The sequence below is a fragment of the Phalacrocorax carbo genome, chromosome 3 (assembly GCF_963921805.1).
Source record: "Phalacrocorax carbo chromosome 3, bPhaCar2.1, whole genome shotgun sequence".
NCBI lineage: Eukaryota > Metazoa > Chordata > Aves > Suliformes > Phalacrocoracidae > Phalacrocorax > Phalacrocorax carbo.
This window is the reverse complement of record NC_087515.1, coordinates 53,662,168-53,682,007: the sequence shown is the minus strand read 5'-3', so window position 1 is coordinate 53,682,007 and position 19,840 is coordinate 53,662,168. Positions and strand designations below refer to the sequence as shown.

The 19,840-nt window shown below is 36.6% G+C and overlaps 1 protein-coding gene and 1 long non-coding RNA gene across 3 annotated transcripts in view; one reads left to right on the top strand and one right to left on the bottom strand.

Moving 5' to 3' along the window:
- PRKN (parkin RBR E3 ubiquitin protein ligase) overlaps positions 1-19,840 on the bottom strand; it is a 775,925-nt gene that overhangs the window by 511,625 nt on the left and 244,460 nt on the right. For both annotated transcript variants that reach the window (XM_064446939.1, XM_064446938.1), the window contains exon 3: positions 113-353. In XM_064446939.1, coding sequence (XP_064303009.1) covers positions 113-353 — 241 coding nt within the window. The remainder of the gene's footprint in view (positions 1-112; positions 354-19,840) is intronic.
- LOC135312559 (uncharacterized) lies at positions 3,117-7,518 on the top strand. Its single transcript, XR_010372149.1, has 3 exons — positions 3,117-3,201; positions 3,799-3,926; positions 6,345-7,518. It is a non-coding gene; the product is annotated as an uncharacterized LOC135312559 (long non-coding RNA).

The following is a 19,840-nucleotide window of genomic DNA, read 5'->3' as shown; positions in this document are numbered from 1 at the left end:
GTTGGGTTTGTTTCCTGTCGTATAGAACTGTTTGCCCTTAAAAAAATAAAAAGAAAAACAAAAGACAAATGTTCAGGTCTGTGTATTGAAATGTACCAAAACACTGATTTACCTGATTTTTCAAAGGGAAGAGAAATGCTGCTTTTTGTGGCATCCAGAATAACAGCCAGCCCTGCAGAGTGTGATGGGAGGATGTTGGTGCTGAGATCTACACGAGTTAGACTTTCAGGTTCTCTTTCCAAGGCTTTCAGAATACCTCCAGCACGGTTGTCTTCTGACTCATCCTTGTTGTGACTGTTCTTCTGTGGACCCTGAACAATATGAACGATACTCTGCTGGGCCAGGTCACAGTTCTGTAACACAAAACCAAAACCCCACTAAGTAATTAAGTGTGACATATGGGACAAAATCCCTCCATCTCCAATTTGTGTTTTGTTAAATAGTCTCCAAGACACTTTGTGTAGAATTTCAGTGTGCAGTAATGGAGTTTAAAGCAAAGTGACAAGTGTAAATTGCTGGAATTAGGATTACTTGCATTGGCAAAAGGGTCACAACACTCACAAATTCTAAACATTTAGCAAGGAAATGGCGGATCAGCACCAACCACGCTAAATAAGTCTGCTTTATTAGCACAAAGGAAGAACTCCAGAGGGAGTAGTACTAAACCAAGAGCTAAGAATATTGAATACTTAATGTGCATTTGCACATATAATGCTGATACGCACTCTTCATGTAGCAATTTAGGGTCAGATTTGACAGTCACAGAAAGCTACTCCAACATATATTTGCAAACAGAAACAGGGATGATAATGCTACCAATGAAGACTGAGCCTTATTTCTTGTCCCTAATTTAATTTTCAATCCAAATCTGGCTTTAGATGTAGGCATAGTATGAGTTTCCCATTCTTTCCAGAGATGACATCTAATTGTTGACTTCAGAATTAGAGAAAGCTTGTCAAAGATCTCATGACTGCCATAGTGTGTGCTGGTAAAACAAAAGGATTGCTACCAATTTTAGCCCAAGAGGACTCACATATACCTAAGTACTTCCTCTTTCTCAGTTCTCATCAGAGGTGACTGTTAGACAGTCTTTCCAGATCTTGTGTCTTACTAAAAAGCAGGCTGAATAAGGAACTTACGAAAGGTTTATCCATGTTAAATCAGGACAGAATTCACATTTTGATCAGCATTTTCCTAATATGGAATGGGAAAGCAAAATATTACCTCAGAACTAGAGATTACAGACATTTTATATGACCTGTCATTAATGAAGGGCTTTCAAGAATTGTATTGATCTTTCCACAGCACACCTTGCAATAAAAATTGTTCTTTTTTTGCATGATACCTCCTGGAGATCCACAACTAGTTCTTCAGGGTCATGAATGAACCACATACAAACATCAAGCTACACACAAAGAGGTTTGAATTTCCCTCAATAAAGTAATTTTCTAAGTCTTTGCAGCATCATTAGGTTGCCCATGTCCGCACTGAAATGTCAAGACAGATTGCTGTTTATATTTGGGAGGAACAGAAAGAGAATTCAGAAGCATTTGTCTCAGTACCTATACATTATTTTAAAAATTTAGTTTGCATTTTCAATTATTACATGCACTTTTAATTGCAAAAGATTCCTTTACAGATATTTTAGTCCTGTTTATGATGTTGTTATTATCCCACTCTCTCTCTTCTACCACTTTTTCTCCTCTGCTCTCATTGCTGTTTAGTGGTTTTCCTTCATTCTCTTGCATTATTTCTCAGTACTTTCCCCTCCACTCTTTCTTTCTTATGTAATGTGGTTCTAAAGGACAAAAAACTGTTTGGTTTTTTCTCTTTTTTAATTGAATTTTTAATAACACACTCTCTCCTTAGTCAAGCAGTAATCAGCCAAGAGAGATTTGTCAGAGCATAGACACTGCAGTCTTAATATTAAAGCAAAGCAGTTATTAGATTTCAACTTTAAAACATTATGTTGACATTAAAGGTCTCCTTTTTTTTTTTTAACAACTTGTTGCTCATAACATTTTAACAAGATCCATTTAAATAGCTTAATAATTTCATTCATTAACACAAAATCTAAAACACGGCTGTCACTCTAAAACTTCTCCAAGAATACTGCATAACAATAAAGAACTTAATAACCTAAGAGAAATTAATAATGAAATTAATAACTTAGGCGAATGAGGAGCTGTGAAGCGATTTGCTCAGTTACAGCTAGAATTACAAAGGGAAATAGGTACATATGTACAAACCCACAACCTTGAAATCCCCTAATCAACTGTCAATCATTCAAACCGTGTTTTAATGAGCATCTCTTCTGGCAGTTTGGTTACTTCAGCAGCCCCTGTTTTGGTTTTATTTTTTCTCACCGTCTACCCTTCTCAGCTTGTTTCTTTTTAAAGTTTGCATCGCCTTACTGATTCAGTTCACTGCTGTGCTACAGTCACACTGAGGGGACGGTGCAGAGAAAGAATAAAAGGGATATCAAGGGCTGCTTAAATCAAATGAAATGCCCCTGCTAAACCATAGCCTTTTTCAACCACTCTTGCTTGCTCTTGACTGCTGTACATGTTTAGATGGCATGGTTTATCTTTAAAAAGTATAGGTTTCTTTCCAGTTCTTTTGCGGGCTGGAGGGTACGTGGTTAGCTTAGAAACAAAGGCAGGGCTGCCAAATAGAGCCCCATCTTATCTACTATTCTCTCTCCAAAACTGTCAGGAACCACATACTTCAAAAAAAGATGTAAAATTTGCACTTTGGGCAATTTTACATACATATGGCCATAGCAGTAGAGTACTCCTGGATTTCACTTAATTTAAGTTTTAATTTTAAAAGGGCAGGTGAACATGTTGTACCTTAGCTTTCTTGCATCTCTTTATCAAAAACAAGAACAAACTTTGGAATATTGAACATCACTACTGATGATGATAATGTAGGTCATAGACACAGGAAAGTTTAATTAACAGATCCCAGGATAAGATTTTAAAGATAGAAGCCAGGAAAAACAAACACCATGCTTTGATTTTTACTCTGAGTATATTTGAGATGGAAGCCACTGAGCCGTAACAAACATGGAATCCCACATCATCAGTTTTGTAATGTTGCTGACTACATATGAATTGAATTTGGTTTGTGTTTAAAGGAGGAAAGTAATTCTCAACCTTTGCAAGAAAAGTGAGAAGACAGTACAAGGGAAAAAAAAAGGTTTGTGATCATATCTTAATTGTGAAGGGACCTGGATGAGAATATCACCAAGTAGTTCCCAGAATTAGGGTGATTAATGCTTTATAGCCATTTTGTAGATAGCAGATGGGCTAGGTCTGCAGTTTTTTCTCTGAGAAAAGAGGTAGAATTCAAACTATTTCTGTAAATGTTTCAGTTTTGCCTTAGGTTACTATCTAAGGCACAGATCTAAGATACAATTGTTTATGTCAATGCCACTTTCATTTTCTTCATGTATTTGTTTTATGCCTCAGAAACATTTCTTTTGAGAATATCTATTATTAATGATTCTAGAGATACTGCCTTGTCTTATCTGTTGATCCAAATTAATGCCTGTGATCCATATTCCAAAGGGAAATACTGCAAGTGTATGTATTATAGATTATGAAGTATCTCCTTGCACTAGAGCAAAGGGAGTTGAGAAGATCTAGAAGTGATGAAAACCAGTAATAAGGACTGGTTTTTTACAGAGAATGCGGTTGGGCCAACTTAGTAAAACGAATTCATAGCAGATGAAACTAAAACTTTTTTATTATTATTCAAAACTTTAGCTTTCATATTTTCTTTTGAATTGTCAAGTTGAATTTCACAGGGATGAATCAGCACAACCTGAGTGAATAACACAATATCCTTTGGTGCTACCAGCTCACTAGGGCTAACCAGAAGGTCACTTCAGGAGACTGAGATAAATTCTCATGAGGGAAAAGGTAATTGTGTTTCAGTAACTCTGGAATTGTCTTGTTCTAACAGATTTCTGCTTGATATCTATTGACAACATATTTTGATAGTAACATCAATACTGAAAGAAGTGTGCTACATCTAACAAATATATAGTCCACCAGAGGTCATATTATATTTTCAGAAGGGCAATACACTTAATTTTGAAATATTTCAGTTTAAAGAAAAAACACTAGTGCAGAGAACAGTTCGATTTCAAAGCCTTTGGTTTGCAAGTAAAACCACTAATTTCTTGTAGTGTTTTGTCTTGAAAAGGAATTAAAAATATTTTCATTTCATGTTAACCACCAGCTGGATTTTTTTAGTTGTTCGGGTTTTTTTCATTGCCTACAAAACTTAAAAAGCAATTGTTCACATTCAACTACGTAAGATCCAGTTCAAACTTTTCCTATTATCTGGAGAGCCACATCTTTGCCCATGAATCCCTTGGTCCTATAGAGTGGAAACAATAACAGTTTGCCTATTTGCTCCCTATTTAGATTAAGAAGATAATACACTGCCCAATGCCACTCAGTAAGAGATTGGCACAAGGTAAATGCTCAAGAAAAGGTATTTTACACTTCTAGGAATGATCAACAAGAATCAAAATGCTGGCATTCCAGTCAGGTTTTTTCTTAACTGTGCTGCATTTCAGTATCAGATGGGAAAATAAGGGGAACATTGTTGTCTCATTAATCTGCAAATGAATGAAATAATAAAAAAGGACTCCAAAGTACCTATAGCACAATACACCTCTTCAAACCAGTACGACCCATGTAAAAGTGCAGATGGCACAGCAATTTTTTAGAAAATCTTTTCCCATGGATAGTGTGAAGGCACATTAAAGGTGACCTCCTAAACAGAAAAAAAAAGAAGCCTATGAAGTTCCCAGAAGAGAGAAAAATAAACCCACCAAACCTCACTCTACTATTGCTCTAACCCTCTCACAATCCAAGGACAAACACCAAGTTTCAAAAGCAGCAGTCACAGAAAGGAAATCAATTGGAAGAACAACACTATTTTCAATCCCTGATCACAGGGGATGATGTGACCCAATGACACACAATGACTCTAAAAAGCAAGAATAAAGCAACACTAAAAAAGTATCCTTTATTAGATAGGGAGCAAAAGTTGAACTATTAATGAACTTGAAAGTAGAGATTACCAAAAATAAAAAAAATACAGATATAGTATTAATATTCTGTTGAGCCATGATGGACTAAGAAATGGGAAGCAAGATTTGCAGGAAGACTTAATATCTTTTATTTAACCAGCTGATATGGAAAGAAAAACCAAATAAGCTTTGGGCTCAGAGACCCTTCCGCAGGTCATGCCAATGGGAAATCTGAAGGGAAGAATTAACGACTGTTAAAATAATGATGCAAATCAGCACCCTGATCTGATACCACCATCCATTTGTATGAATTCTGTCTGCTGAGTGGCAGTGAACTAAATATTGCTCCACAGGGGGCAAGGGAAAAAAGCCAGTGCACCACTGGGCCTAAATTACACAGACCACTCAGCAGTTAAATTCCAGCAATCAGAAACTACTTGCTATTTTATGATGCTGTGGAATACATCTATATTTGACTTCAGTTCACCTTTTCAACATTTTCAGAGTTATACATTACTGTACTTGTTTAGTATTCAGAATATTGTGGGTGCTAAGCAACGCCTAGAAGGAAAAATAGATGTATGATTGAAATTATTTATTCAAATAAATGTAGTGAATAGGCAGAAACCCCTTCACTTAGCAGGATATTTGTACCCTAATTTTTATACTGTCTTCCTATTCAGTTTTTGCAGTAGTTTAAATATTGACCATTCCAAAGAAATAGAATAAAAAGAAAGGTATAAAGAAATGTGCTATGAAAAAGGATTCATTGCTTTCTAAATCCAAAAACTAGTATCATTTTAACGACTACTATTAGAGTTTCAAAGACAGGCTATTGCAGCAAATGAAGGAGGGAGTGCATGGGAATTTTCAGTTCAGCAGGCAACAGTGAAGCTGAAAGTAACCAGTTGCAAGTGAGTGACATAGAATCACTAAATTTTTAACACCACCAGCAGCAAACACCAGTGGTTGGGAGACAGGCCTCTTGCATATTAAGGTGCTGAAATATAATAAACTGCCTTGTTTTAAGAGAAAATGGAACAATATATCTTCAAAACACCTTTAAAAAAAGGACAGGACATCGTTAACATGATATGATGGTTAAAATTTCTTTCTGTAATGACAGTTAATGAAGATAGATACAGTAAACAACCAAGTAAATTTATTGTTTCCCAGATAAGCCACATTCATTGTGGCTTCATTGTGTAATGTTTTTTTACATCCCCCTCCTCTTCTCCCCCACCCCGCCTTTAAAATTTTACCTGTGTTTTCGTATCCTTTCTATTTTATCCAGGCCTAACAGAAGAGTGCCAAGTTTTGTATGATTTACTTAGGTAAGAATAACTTTGGAACAAATCTGGAAAAAAGGGTGAGACTTCTATTACTTACAGACTCTTTGTGAGGAGATGAAGCTTATATCAAAGTATGGAACTTATATGGGAGCCACTGGAGAGATATTTAACCTGTCAGTTTACTTACCACCTGCAGCCATTAGAGGTGATGAGGTCTTATGCTACCTCACTGGGCATTATAAAGATCATAGCTTTGAATTGAAGCTAATCAGAAAACTTCACAAAGAATGTTCCTTTTAAACACCGATCTTCACTCAGAAAAGTGAGACTCCTCCAGCTCTCACTCTAGTTTTCAGCTGCAAGTCCACTTCTGTGGAACTTTGCACCCCAATTACCAATATAAGAAACTGATGACAGGATTTTCATGATACTATTGATTCCAGTGATCCCAGAAGACCACCAGCCCAAAGCACAGCTATTCCTCCAAGACATTTCCATTCATCGCCCTCCTGGGGAACAGGAATGAATGACAAGTTATTAAAAATCAGTGACTCCACTGCAACTCGGTTTGAGTGGCAGGATATCTCTGCCAATGACTCCTGGACTGTGGCATCTAAGATGTGGAGAAGTGCACAGAATGTTAAACTGGCCTCGTAGAGGACATGGAAACACAATGATTGCTCATTGCTACTAATTTATTTTTCATGTTACACAAATAAAATATGCTAGAAACTGTGAAGATCCTCAGATTTTCTCCTTTTGGACACATAATCACAGTGCATGATATCTACATAAAGGACAAACGTTTGGAATTACAATGTATCTGCTGAATTTTCCTTAAGGTTAGAAACTTCAGAGCCTTACAGGTAAGAAGTGAACACAGAATATATTTTTTCAATGTTTTTCAATCTGAAAAATTAAGAAGTCATTATTAGACTAAAATTAGTTTAGGAGGAATCCATTCAGATTTCTGAAACTTAAATTATAATAAAGGTATTGACTGCAGCTACAGTTTCAATACTAGTCTATAAATGGATCTGGTTGTTTCTATTAAATTAGTGACTGTGTGGTGTATGATGACAAGCTAACTAGGAGAGAATAAAAACAGGATTTCTAAGTGATTTTCATGGAGTGGTTAATTTTCAGGTTAGCTACCAGTTGTCTCCTAACTTTGCATCATACATCAGCTCAGAATGCAGGATAGTGCATTTAAATGTATTTCAAATGAATATAAAAAAACCCCAACCAATTTTATGTGAATCACTCACGTGTGACTCACTATATGTGAATTACATGCATAGACCTCTTCCTTATCAAAAGGTATCTCTAAGGCGATCACTGTTTTTCAGTATTTCCCAAAGATTAGATTTTTGCCTCAATAGTTTGTGGTAGGGTAGAAAAACTTGCTGCAATTCCATGTTTCACATCCTTTAGAATTTGCAGATCCTGTCTAGGCTGTCCTAGAATATGCCCTAGAATATGTCCTAGAGATCAGGAGAGCAGGGGTGGGAAGGAATAGACTGATTCCCAGTCACATCCTGCCCTGGAAGATACTTCCTGGAGGATGAGATTTTTACATTCACATATTGCTCATGAAAACCTTTTTTCTCTGTCACAGAAGCCTGAAGTTTGGGCTTATTCAGGTCTTGGGAAAAACCACTTCTGTGCCATGAGGCAAGAGAACTGAAGAATAAAAAGAAAAGACAGATGATACCTAAATCTATGTTTGAAACGCTTGCTTTAGGACAGTAACCAAAGCCAAAGCAAATGTCTCTAAAGACATTCCTATTACAAAAAAGCAAAACCTTCTTCAGAGAAATCTAAAACCTGGGGTTTGGCTGAGTTAGTGTTCCTAGAACGTTCAGTATGTCTTAATTTCAAAATAGACCTTCTGATATTATTCTTTATTCTCTCTTACATGTTTGGGTTTTTTGTTTTGTTTTGGTTTGGGGTTTTTTGTGCTTTTTTGTTTTGTTTTGTTTTATTTTTGTTTTTTAAGTACTGGTGGCCTTTGCAGGTATCTTACTAAAACCTCACATTTGTTAAGCCACAAGGTAATTAACTGTTTCTTGCCAAGCTTTTTTACAACCCCACATTGAATACACTACATTTTGGAAACATTTTAGGGACTGATAAAGTGACCTACGCTGATTGACGTGTACTGCCTGCATATTTCTGTAATTTGACACTCTAAAGACTCCCCGAAACTTTCATCCCAAAACACAACAGCATTACAAATAATATTTTTGTATAAAAAGACCTAATCTGATGTTACTGTACTGTAAGTACAATATAGGGTTTGTCTCTTACTGTTTGAAAATGGTAGAGCAAAAGGCAAAATAATTATTTTTACATAGCCAAATGAAGTTTTGTGGAATCCAGGAAAGGCTCCTGAGTAACAAATCAGGGGACTCTGCAACCTCCCCTAGAGAAATGTTCATTGTCTGAGAAGCTGTCACAGTCCTGATTATGTTTGCCAATTGATAATTCAGGATTAGAGCAAACAGTAAGGATAGGAGTGATATTGGTAGGTATTGCTATGTATTTTCTCTTCCTGTGAGACTGAACTTTCTGAAGACCTCTGTAAAGACTCTGTCCCACATGAAAGTGTCAGGCAAGATGAAGAAACTCTGCCTACACTTTGTAAGGAAAGATAATCCTAAAAGTCCTGAGACATTTACTTAAGACCATAAATTTTACCTTCACTTTGAATTTCCATGTGGAACATGGTATACCCACTATGAGAACTGCTTCCTACTTAGCTTTTATCAGGTACTTTTTAATGTAATGTCATACAAAAAGGGATAATCCACACACATTCAAATTAATTTTTAGCAAAGAGAACAATGGAAGCTGGAGAAGAGGAAATAGGTAGATATCGTGTGATTTACTACAGCTTTTCTGGCTAATGGTCCCTCTGTGTAGCAGAAAGCCTTGATCAGCCTTTACAAAAATAAAATCCTCTGATTTACAGCATAACACAATAGGTCTGAACAAAAGTTCTGCTCGGAAGTATACTCTTTAATGAGAAGTACAAGACTTATGATTTTATATTGACTAGTCCCTTAATGAGTTAATAATTTGCTGGAAATGGAATTGTATTCAACCAATAGTATTTAGAGTTTCTCACACTAAATTTAAACTAAGTCAGAATTCCCCCTGTTCCTTCACTTGCAAATCTCTTTATGCTTCATTTCCATCTTTTTTCACATTATAAGACACAAAACTTTAATGTTAATTTCTAGGTCAGTGGAGGGAAAGCACACATAATTCTTAGTCAGGAACTTTGCAGGGTTATTATTCTTTGTACACAATCTAAGACCTTAGCAATTCTATATACATATTTCCAACTGGCATTAATAATACCAAGACATTATTAATATGATAACTGTTCTTGAACGTAGGCTTTCTAGCACAAACTCCTGAAAGATAAATTAATCCTTAAACTAAATAAAAATGTTTTATTGGCAGCATATGAGACAGTTTGCAACATTAAAATACCTGCTTAGATTATGGTTATTCCCTTTCAAACTCTGCATAATGATCTGCAAATGACATAGAAGACAACCAAACTTTTCTGTATTATATTTACAAAGCTATTAGTATCTCAACAGTGACATTAAGAACATATCATGGTGATATAAAATGGAAGAGAAATACAGTCAAAAGAACACTAAAATCACATGAAACTTTTTTTCCTCAGTAAATGAACAATTTTTTCCTTCTTGTAATTTCATGTGCTGTATACTAAGAACCACCTATAAAATTGCAATTTATTATAATGTCTGTACAGAAAGTAACAGATCAATGAAAAATATATAATACAAAATTAAAAATGAATGCACTTCAGTTTTTGTGAATGCTTGCTTGCCTCCTAAATGCAGTTCAGTGCACCTCATTACTATTCCATCTTCTGCACTGAACTACCTGATAGAACTTACAGTCTCTAAACATGTTATCTACAGCTATAAACATAAAATAATAAAACTTCTTATTTACCAGGTATGGATCATATATTCCATTACTCTGGTTTCTTCTCTAGCTACACCAAAAAAGAACAAGTAACACGAGTATATTGTAAAATGCTTGAATAAATTACATTTTGGACACATTTTATTCAGGGTTAAATGGTGATAAAAGGTACTGAGCTCAGAAAAGGTCCATAAACCAGCAGTGTTAGCAGTCTGCAGCATGCAGCACGGCCTCAGGACTGTGGGCTATATGTTGTTTGATTAACATATGATTTAATTCTTAATTCCTCTTCCTTTTAATTTCTTCTTTAACTTTTCTCAGCCAGGTAGAAGCTGTCAATCTGGTCCCACTTCTCTGTGTTCACTTAACATGTACCTGCAGCATTAGTGAGCATGTGAGGAATAGGCATGAAAGTGGACTCACACTGACACCTAATAGATGTCAGAACATAAATGAGACATAAATTGTGTTAGAAAAAATGTGGTGTCACTTACTATGCGGAACTCTGAAAATATTTCAAAGACTTCAGTGGTCCCTCGTGCTGATGGGGCGACTATGGTGGCAGCTGTAGGGTTGCAGAAAGGAATTTGGGAAATTCCCTTCTCCAAAGAGTTCTGAAGAATTCCTAAGTATAGTTAATATTCCACTGTGGAAAGTGAATTTTCATATTAATTTATTGCCCAGTGCATCAAAAGATTAATAGATATAAATATTTATTTCAATTACTTCAAATAGTCCTTTGCAGATGTCTTTTTCATGCTTTATGGCCAGTATCTGGTACACATCCCAACCAAAGAGCACTTTGGTCTTCTACTTATCCCAGGGCATGCATCTATATATCAGTTTGAGCAGTTGCTATGAGACCGGCCATAAATAAAACTTAGTGGGCATCCTGTGTGGGTTTACTTGGTAACTTGTTAACCCACTAGTATAAACATGGACAAGAAATCAAATATTTTCCAGAGCTTTCCCTGATTTAACCTGAATGATTTCTTTTAACCTAAGTTACTATGCCAGGTGAAGGTGGTCTTAGATTTGATTTTTGGGGTATGCCTACCAAAAATATCCCAACAGGATAAAAAAACCTTGTTGGTCATTGCTGAAAAGCCTATGCAGTGCAATATCATGCAGTGTAGCTACATATCTAATTAGAGTTTACTTTGGGGTAGAAGAGGCTGGGAAAGGTTTGCTAGAGGTATAGTTAAGCATGTTACAAAATAGTTGCCTTACATTTTCTTCACAATCCCTAATTGTAAAATATGTGTCATATCAGAAAACTCTCATATAATAAATTAATCCCTACATGCAGTACACGTGGGCATAGTTTGTCACCTCTTTCCTTCCCATCCCATATGCAGTCACGTCTTATTGTAAAAGGAAGAACATATGCTAACACAAACAAGGTGAACGCTAAGAAGAGATAAAGAATTAAAATTAAAAGATCTTTTGTTTTACTTCAAGTAATCCGTGTGATTTTTCAAAAAAAGTCTAGCATAAATTGAAAACATGACATAAATATGAACCCAGACTCATTCTGCTAAATAACGAACCTGTATATTAAATTTACCACTGTAAAAGAGAGGTGAGACAGCCTTGTTGAGTCACAGATGAAAGAAATTTTTTGAACATCAGAACAAGAGAAAAATGACCCCTAAAAAAGATAAAGGAAACCTGCATAAAGAGAGTGCTTTTATCCTTACCTGGAAAAAAATCTTCAATTTCCCTCTGAGGCCTCTCAATTTTAAGATAGAAAAGCTATGATAGGGAAATTGAATATTCAAATTTAGTTAGGAAAGCATAGATTATTAAGACAAAAGGTTCCTGAAAATTAATTTGAAGATTTTTGTACCATGGCCTTCTCTCTTCTGCACACATTGTTTGCCATGTTACATGCTTTTTATATGTGTGTCACCAATAAATTCTAACTCTTACTTTGAACGTCTAAAAATTCTGGATTATTTATATTGTTTCATGTGGATTAGATTAGAAATTGTGTAATTTGGATTCAGACCAAGACTCAGATTCTGAAACACATGCAGGAAGAATGGAAATCTATAAGCGATCATGGGAAGGGACATGTGCTGTGAAATTCAGTGGTGCCAAAAATTTTAAGTTTTCCTGAGATGGTGGTTTCTGGAGGTCTGCCAGGCTACATCTGCATTACCAAGCAGATAAGCAAGCAATCTAACTTGCATCACCAAGTAATGCAGATCAACAGAAGCAGTTCTCCACAGCAAAACAGTTGGTACCGAGGACCTAACAACCACACTAAAGTTTGGGGACTGAGGTTTTTGGCATGATTGGGTAGACTACCTCTAGTCTTGCCTTAATGACTGCATACTCTTTTGCCGCTGGGGTGTAGTAGGTGAAGTCCTGAAATTTATCTCCCTGTTTAGTTTAATTCAAAAACATCTACTTTATTCACTCTGAGGCTGCCCCATGACGCAAACCAAAACACAGTAAATGGGGATGATCAGGAGATCCATTTCAAAAGCACTCCTACTTCAAAGAAAGACACTAGTGCAGACACCCCCTAATTGTCTAATTCTGAGCTCCTGTCAAAGGCATCAGCAGACACATATCAGATTGTCTGAGGGGGAGGTACTACTGTTATTTAAAGGTCATACTTTTATTAAAATTTATGCCAACAACAACTAGCTAGTCACAGACTTTTATGCAGTGATTTGCTGGAAGTTACATTTATCTAGGTTTATAGAGACTGAAGGAAACAGATAAAAGTACCACAGAATGACTAAGTGAAGATTAGTAAATGTATGCTGCCTTCTGCTCTTGGGGAGATTCCGACTGGACACCAGGGGGAAATTTTTCACACTGAGGACAGTCAACCATTGGAATAACCGCCCCAGGGAAGTGGTTGACTTGGCCACATTGGACACCTTCAAGAGTCGTCTGGACAGGGTGCTGGGCCATCTTGTTTAGACTCTGCTCTTCCCAGAAAGGTTGGACTAGATGATCCCTGAGGTCCCTTCCAACCTGTGATTCTGTGATTATGTGATTCTGTACTGAAACGCTTCTGTTAAAGAGATTTGTTGATAATTTTTCTTACAGGGTGGAGATTTAACAAGTTTTACAACTATTATTAACTATTTCTTTCTCCTGGTGTATCTAGTAAAACCATCATAATGGTTTCCCCAGAGGATCAGACCTGGTTCACTTGACTAGCTCCACTAAAAATAAGTTTTAAAAATCTATTCTTTTAAAAACAATTGCCTTGTTAACAGTTGTGCTAAGAAAGCATACAAACTCCTGTGAATTCTCCTTAGCAATGGGAATTAAGCTTTGTAAACCTGGACTTAGAAACCATCTCTGTCTTAGAACCGAACAAGCAGTAAAATGCAGACACATTTTAAAGCTGGAAAACAGGTAATTCAACCACACAAGAAAGGGAAGAAAAGAAAAAGACAAAGCCAATGGCCATCACACTTCAATAAATAAAAACATAGAGACTACCAGCACAGCTTCTAGCTCTTTGTGACAGGGATTGCCACGTCAGAACACAGCAAGCATCCTCCCCCTATTCGCACGCTTTTTATCAGAGTGGGTGGATACTCCAACTGGTAAAATGCAACCCTTACCCTCACAGTGTTCTTTGTGTTAATTATTGTTTCATGGTGTGAGAATACTTTCTAACTTCATCCTGGGATGGGCTTTGATAGTCCTGGAATTTTCATCTTGCTGAGAAGTAAAAGGTGACATTGCTTTTATGCCTGCAAGGGCCAACACCGTAATTTGTGGTACAGATGCTACCAACTCAGCTTCCTAAGGCTCTTTGATCTTGTCCAGCCTCAACTTAGGTCCCTCTGAAAAAGTGACTGAGAACATTCATGCCAATAACAAGCACGAAGTTACATTTTTTTTTCCCTTTGGTTTTTATTCTCATTGCCTTGAGTGAGAAAAGCTCTGAAGTGAATTCAGTCACAGCATGTGCATGTTTAGAAGCACACAGTTAAGAGCAAAGTGGAGCTTGTATTCACATGCTTTTATCAGTGTCCCCTCAAAAGATGCTAGAGTTGGCTGGCTGCAATTAACAGGATGTAAAATTGAAACCCTTACAAATATAGCATAAATTTTCCTCCTTTCTTCAAACAAGCTACCACTGAAATTGAGAACAGAGAAGATGCAGGGGAAACAGGGAAGGGCTGGTTTGAGTGGATAGGGAGGGCCATACATCTGGGAGCTTTCCTGTGTTTCTGCCAAGGGAAGGAATTTCCCTTGTTCAACACTGAGATGTTTGTATAATTTAATTCAAGGAACAGAGGCTAGATCTTAACTCGCAACTTTAAATAAATTATTGCCTTTTTTAGCTCTAAAATGTGTGGACATGTTTTATTTTTTTAGTTAAGGTAGAGGACTGAAACTCAGTTTATTTGGGTTCTAGTACTAGTTGTACTCCAGAGTATCCACACTTTTCATACATTTAGGTGAATTTGTACCAGCAAGAGTTCCTCTACTACAACTTTTTCTGATTTTGTTAAGTACAAGAATCAAGTATACAAGTAATTTAATATAGCAATTTCAAAAAGAAAATAAGATTTCCAACACCACTAGATTGATGAGAAATTGCCAATTACTGCTTTCACTTGTCCTGTGATTGGGAAGGGGAGTGAACAACAAATAATGCAAACGGATGCAAGGTTTTCTGCAAATAACTGAAACCATTGTTCAGGTTTTGGATGCTGTTTTTCACAAGGCACTGCCAGTTGGATATGGCTTTCTAGATATCGCTTTCGCATGAAACAAGCAGGATGAGAGATTCCTCTGTTGGGCTGAAGCTGTGTGTCTTCAGATTTTAGCACTATTTTAACTGCTTCTGGAGTGGCAGCACCCAAGCTGTGTATGTATTCAAGTTCCAACAAGCTGCACACCTTCTCCCGTGAATGCAAGCTGCCTTAGGGCACAAGTACATTTTGAAAGGGGTTGAAGGCATCTGTGGGGCCATAGCTAATAGATCTAAGAGAACCTAGAGGGCTCAAAGTACAGGTTATATGAAAAAACAACTCAGTCTCTGTAGATGCTGACTTTATCTGGCATACCGTGGAAAACCCAAACATTTAGACAACCGGGAGACAATGATGTTTTTCAGCACAGAACCGCAATACTGCAATTCGTTTGCTTCTCCGGTAAAAAAGGTTCAAAATTGTTTCTCTTCTAAAGCATGATGGAAAGACAAAAGCTTTTCTCAGTCTTTTGGAACTGTGAAAAAAATTTATATTTTATGCTTGTTTTTTAAAACATTAGAAACACGTTTTGTTATTATTTTTAGATTTTCTGCTGCTTGCATGATTTAACCTGGGACCATTTCATAACATTGAAAACTGTGGTGCATCTGCTACTGGCAGTATTCAGATCACTTGCAGGAAGTACAAGGACACAATGTAAGTCCTGTTTGCTTGCATGGAGAAGCTATACCAGGAAACTACCTGCACATGGGCAGTTACTTTATGCCCCGATCTTAACATAATGTCCCCACTGATTAGCTGAGCATGGATGGACTGGGTACATAAGAACTTAGCATTAGATCCTGTTTTGTGGTGGTTTAGCAGGGTTATAAGCTCAAGAAGTTGGGTTTCTGTGAAAGATGATACAAACAGGGTGGGCAGTGAGAAACTTAAGACTAGGATCCAAGTATGGGCCTGAGAAGGAGCATTGAAATACCTGTCTGAAAAAATTTGCACAATAGCATAGAATACAGCTAGAATCCAAAGCCGAACAGCTGCTGTTGCTACCTATGGCTAACGCTGCGTGATATAATTGGCTTGCAGAAATATAGGAAATAAACTGTTCTTATATTAATAGTATCTACCACAATAAAAAGTATTAGACCAAAGCACTAATTGGTCATCTTGTTGCCAGTCTTAGCACAGAGACCCACATTAAACTGATGCAAGACAAATCACACTCATTTCCAAATATGAACACCGGAAAATAAGTTAGAACCGTATTAGCAACCTGGTGGGTGTAAGCTGAAAACAACCCCTTCTGACTTTAAGATATATAAAGTGTTTCACTGACCTGTGTCGACAATGCACAAAACCCAAGATTCAGTGTAAGAGACAAAATGAGGTATTTTAATATAGGAATGGAATCACCACTTTTGCCACAGATTTCTTTACTATAAAAGAATAATTTGATTTTGTAAGCTAATATAACTATTTAGTCTATGTCATTAATCTATGTCATCTGCCAGATGACAGATCTACCTGTCATTATCATGCTACTGGAAGGAAGGATCTACTCAATATCAGGGTATGAATGCAAATCATGGAGATGCCCAACCTTCAGCAGTTGCTAAAGGATCACGCATGCATCGTACTTACAGTGCATATCCAAGGATACACCACACACAGTACTTTTAGTGCAAACCCAGACTGTTCATGACTCATTTTTTTCTGAATGCTCCTTATCTGTAAGTAGCACAGAACTGTTTTGGGGCCAGGCAGCCGTCTCCTCTGTCACAGTACTCGACACACTTCCAATCTCTTGCCTGGCCAACAAAACACATACTGGGTTTTAGGACAATCTGTTCCCTGATGTCATCAGCGGATCCTTGACCACAGCTGCACTTTGAGCACAGGCAGGCACCTGATCACAAGGCAGCAGAAGTTTGCCACCTTATGCCTCCCTCCAAGCAAAACAATGCATTCCCACAACCCAGGTAAGAGTTGGGACATGTCTGCCTTAAATCATCAGGGACAGTTAAGCTAAAAAGTGCTCATTCACAAGAAGGATGAGCAAGGGACATGAATACAGCATTTGCAAATGCGGGCATTCAACTGTCTGTGAACATCTGTGCATACATATAATATATAAACGCAACCCTTTAACAGGAACATCTAGAAATTACTGCAAAATTAAAACAACTGGTAAAGAAATTCGTATGTATTAATTAAGTGTAACCATATTAATTTTATCAGATTTATTTTTCTGTATAAAATAGAAATAGTTTATGCTCCTGTTAGAACTTTTTTATATATAAAATTGTTGCTATATATCACCTTTAAAGATATAGCCACAAGGCACTCATAAAAATGGTGAAATTTTGCTCAATAAAGCTTTATTTATAAAAATATTTTTAAAAATCCTGAAAAATCATAGAGATTCCACTACAGGGGTGAGTGTTCTTGAAGATGGGACTACTCTACTTGTAAACCTGCACCTGTCATTTGCTGACAGCAATGACCAGTGACAATTCTCCCACCGTACCTAAGGGAAAAAAAAAAAAAAAAAGAGAAGAATGGGTAAAAGGCATATTTTCCAAATTATGTTCTAAACCCTTAATTAACTTCCATTCAATGTCTGTGTTAATTGTAATATATCCATACATCAGGAGCTGTTGCACAACAGAGGCTTTTGGGATGAGGAATCCTCTGTCAGCCTTCACCACCCAGGATGTATGCAGAACAAAAATGCACATAGAATATATTTATCTTAGCTTGGCTCAGTACGAACACTGATGCACCACTTCTACGGGCAGCGCTGATATACTCACAAAGACAAAATGATGCAATTCACTATTAAAAGCTTCCTTCTCATGATTTAAAAAAAAAAAAAGATAATTTAAATCTGTGCTCCACAAGTTGCACAAATCAGTGAGTGATAGAGATGAAAACATAGTTACACATATTTAAGTTACACTTGAAGGTTTCTCTAAATGAACATATGCAAATGCTTGAAGCCCAGGGGCAGCTCTTTCTTGCACTCAGGACATTTACATAGCTTTCCAAGCTAATATTTAATCTAGTATTCAGTAAAACATCACTAATTACTTTCATAAATTCCGAACACCCTGTGAGATGACTTTTCCCTCTGAGCTGCAAAAGAGAATCTTCAAATACCTTCTCCATCAAAATAAGTGCAATGATTTTCACTCTCCAGTGCTTCTAATTGTAAGAAAAGATTATTTTTAGTTTTCGTCTTGTTGCTTAACACTGTTTTTTGTAATTTTAAAGAATATTAAAATGTACTTTGGCAGGAAGAATTGTGGGGCAGCAAGGAATAGGAGGATTACAACACAAAGTTCAGTTAAAGCACTAGTATCACCTATAATAGTAACCTGAGGATAAGGGAGGAATTGCCACAGTGGATTACCCCTAAGGATCTATCTCACTCACTATCAATTGCTTCAAGGGAAAATCATAAGAAACTCTGCAGAAGGCTGTTACAGCAAATTTACCTATGGAAACATTTTTACCTAACACCTGTAATATTAGTGTAAGGATCCATTCATTTCCAGGTCTTTCTAGATATTTTTATTATTTGCACACAGTTGTATAGTTTTATAACACAAATGGAAAAGTTTTAGGAAACCTACTGCCTTCGTTTCCAATGGGCCTGTCAACATGGTAGCTGTAACGATGTTTTTCCTCAACCTACAGCACTTATGCTATAAGCCCCCACTATATCATGCACCCAAAACAGCTGAATGAAATTTCTAATCTACAGTCAACTTTAGAGACGTTATTTTATATATATTTATCATGTCCCTTCGCTGGTTTTCTCTCTCACATAAACAGTTCAAGTCTTTTCAGTTTCTCCTCTTATAGAAAAGAGGTACTAGTGATTGTACATGGCTCACAATTCCCGCCACAGACAGTATTCTGATCTGACCTCAAGCATCTGATTATTGTAGTAGCCCTACAATGTGTCAGGAAAAATCAAAAAAAGAGCTAAGAAGTGTGGCAGCATCTGCACTGCTAATGTCCAGACTGAGCAGTAATAGAGTGTGGTGCAATTTGAATGGATGATGCACCTCCGCTTCATGAAACTCTCTTCTTCCCCTGCTCGTTTTGTACTTATTTTCCTGTTTGTTTAAATTAGACATAAAATCAGGTCCCGCATGACACAAGAATCCTACAAGAATATTGCAGAATACCTACATAAGTAATTTCTTTTATTGATTTAAACCCTTAGGGTCTATTTCATGGATTTTTAAAAAACTAAATAGGGCAGACTTCCCTGGCACCAGTCAATGAAATTTAACACAAATCCATAGAATAGGATTGATCTTACTGAGCTTATCTCTAATATGGTTTACAAATACTAAGTGCGTTAACTTAGGCCCTCTTTGCTCTAAAAGATATTTTTATGCCTACTCTCATACCAGATGAGTACACAAGTATTTTATAAAAGATGACAGAAAAATTACATTACATAAAGTTCAGAAGAGGCAGACTAATATCAAAACAGAACAAAAAGAGGACAAAAGTAATGAATTTGCCTGAACCAATCTAGTATTTCATGACCTCGTCATGCAGAAGCTGCCTATCTATTTTGGAACAAGCGATAAATATTAAAATCAAATTTTTTTGCATGTCTTATCAAAAGCTTCCCATATCAATTGTTTTCACAAATTTTTTCTCCTGCAAGCAGTGAATGACTCTTCATCAATCTTTTATCAAAAGCAATCTTGTTCTGATTTCAGTCTTATCAGAAAAGCTTCTCTATCTCCTTTGTTGTTCTTTTTTTTTTCTTTCTTGGCAGAAGGTACATGAATATAATTTTACAC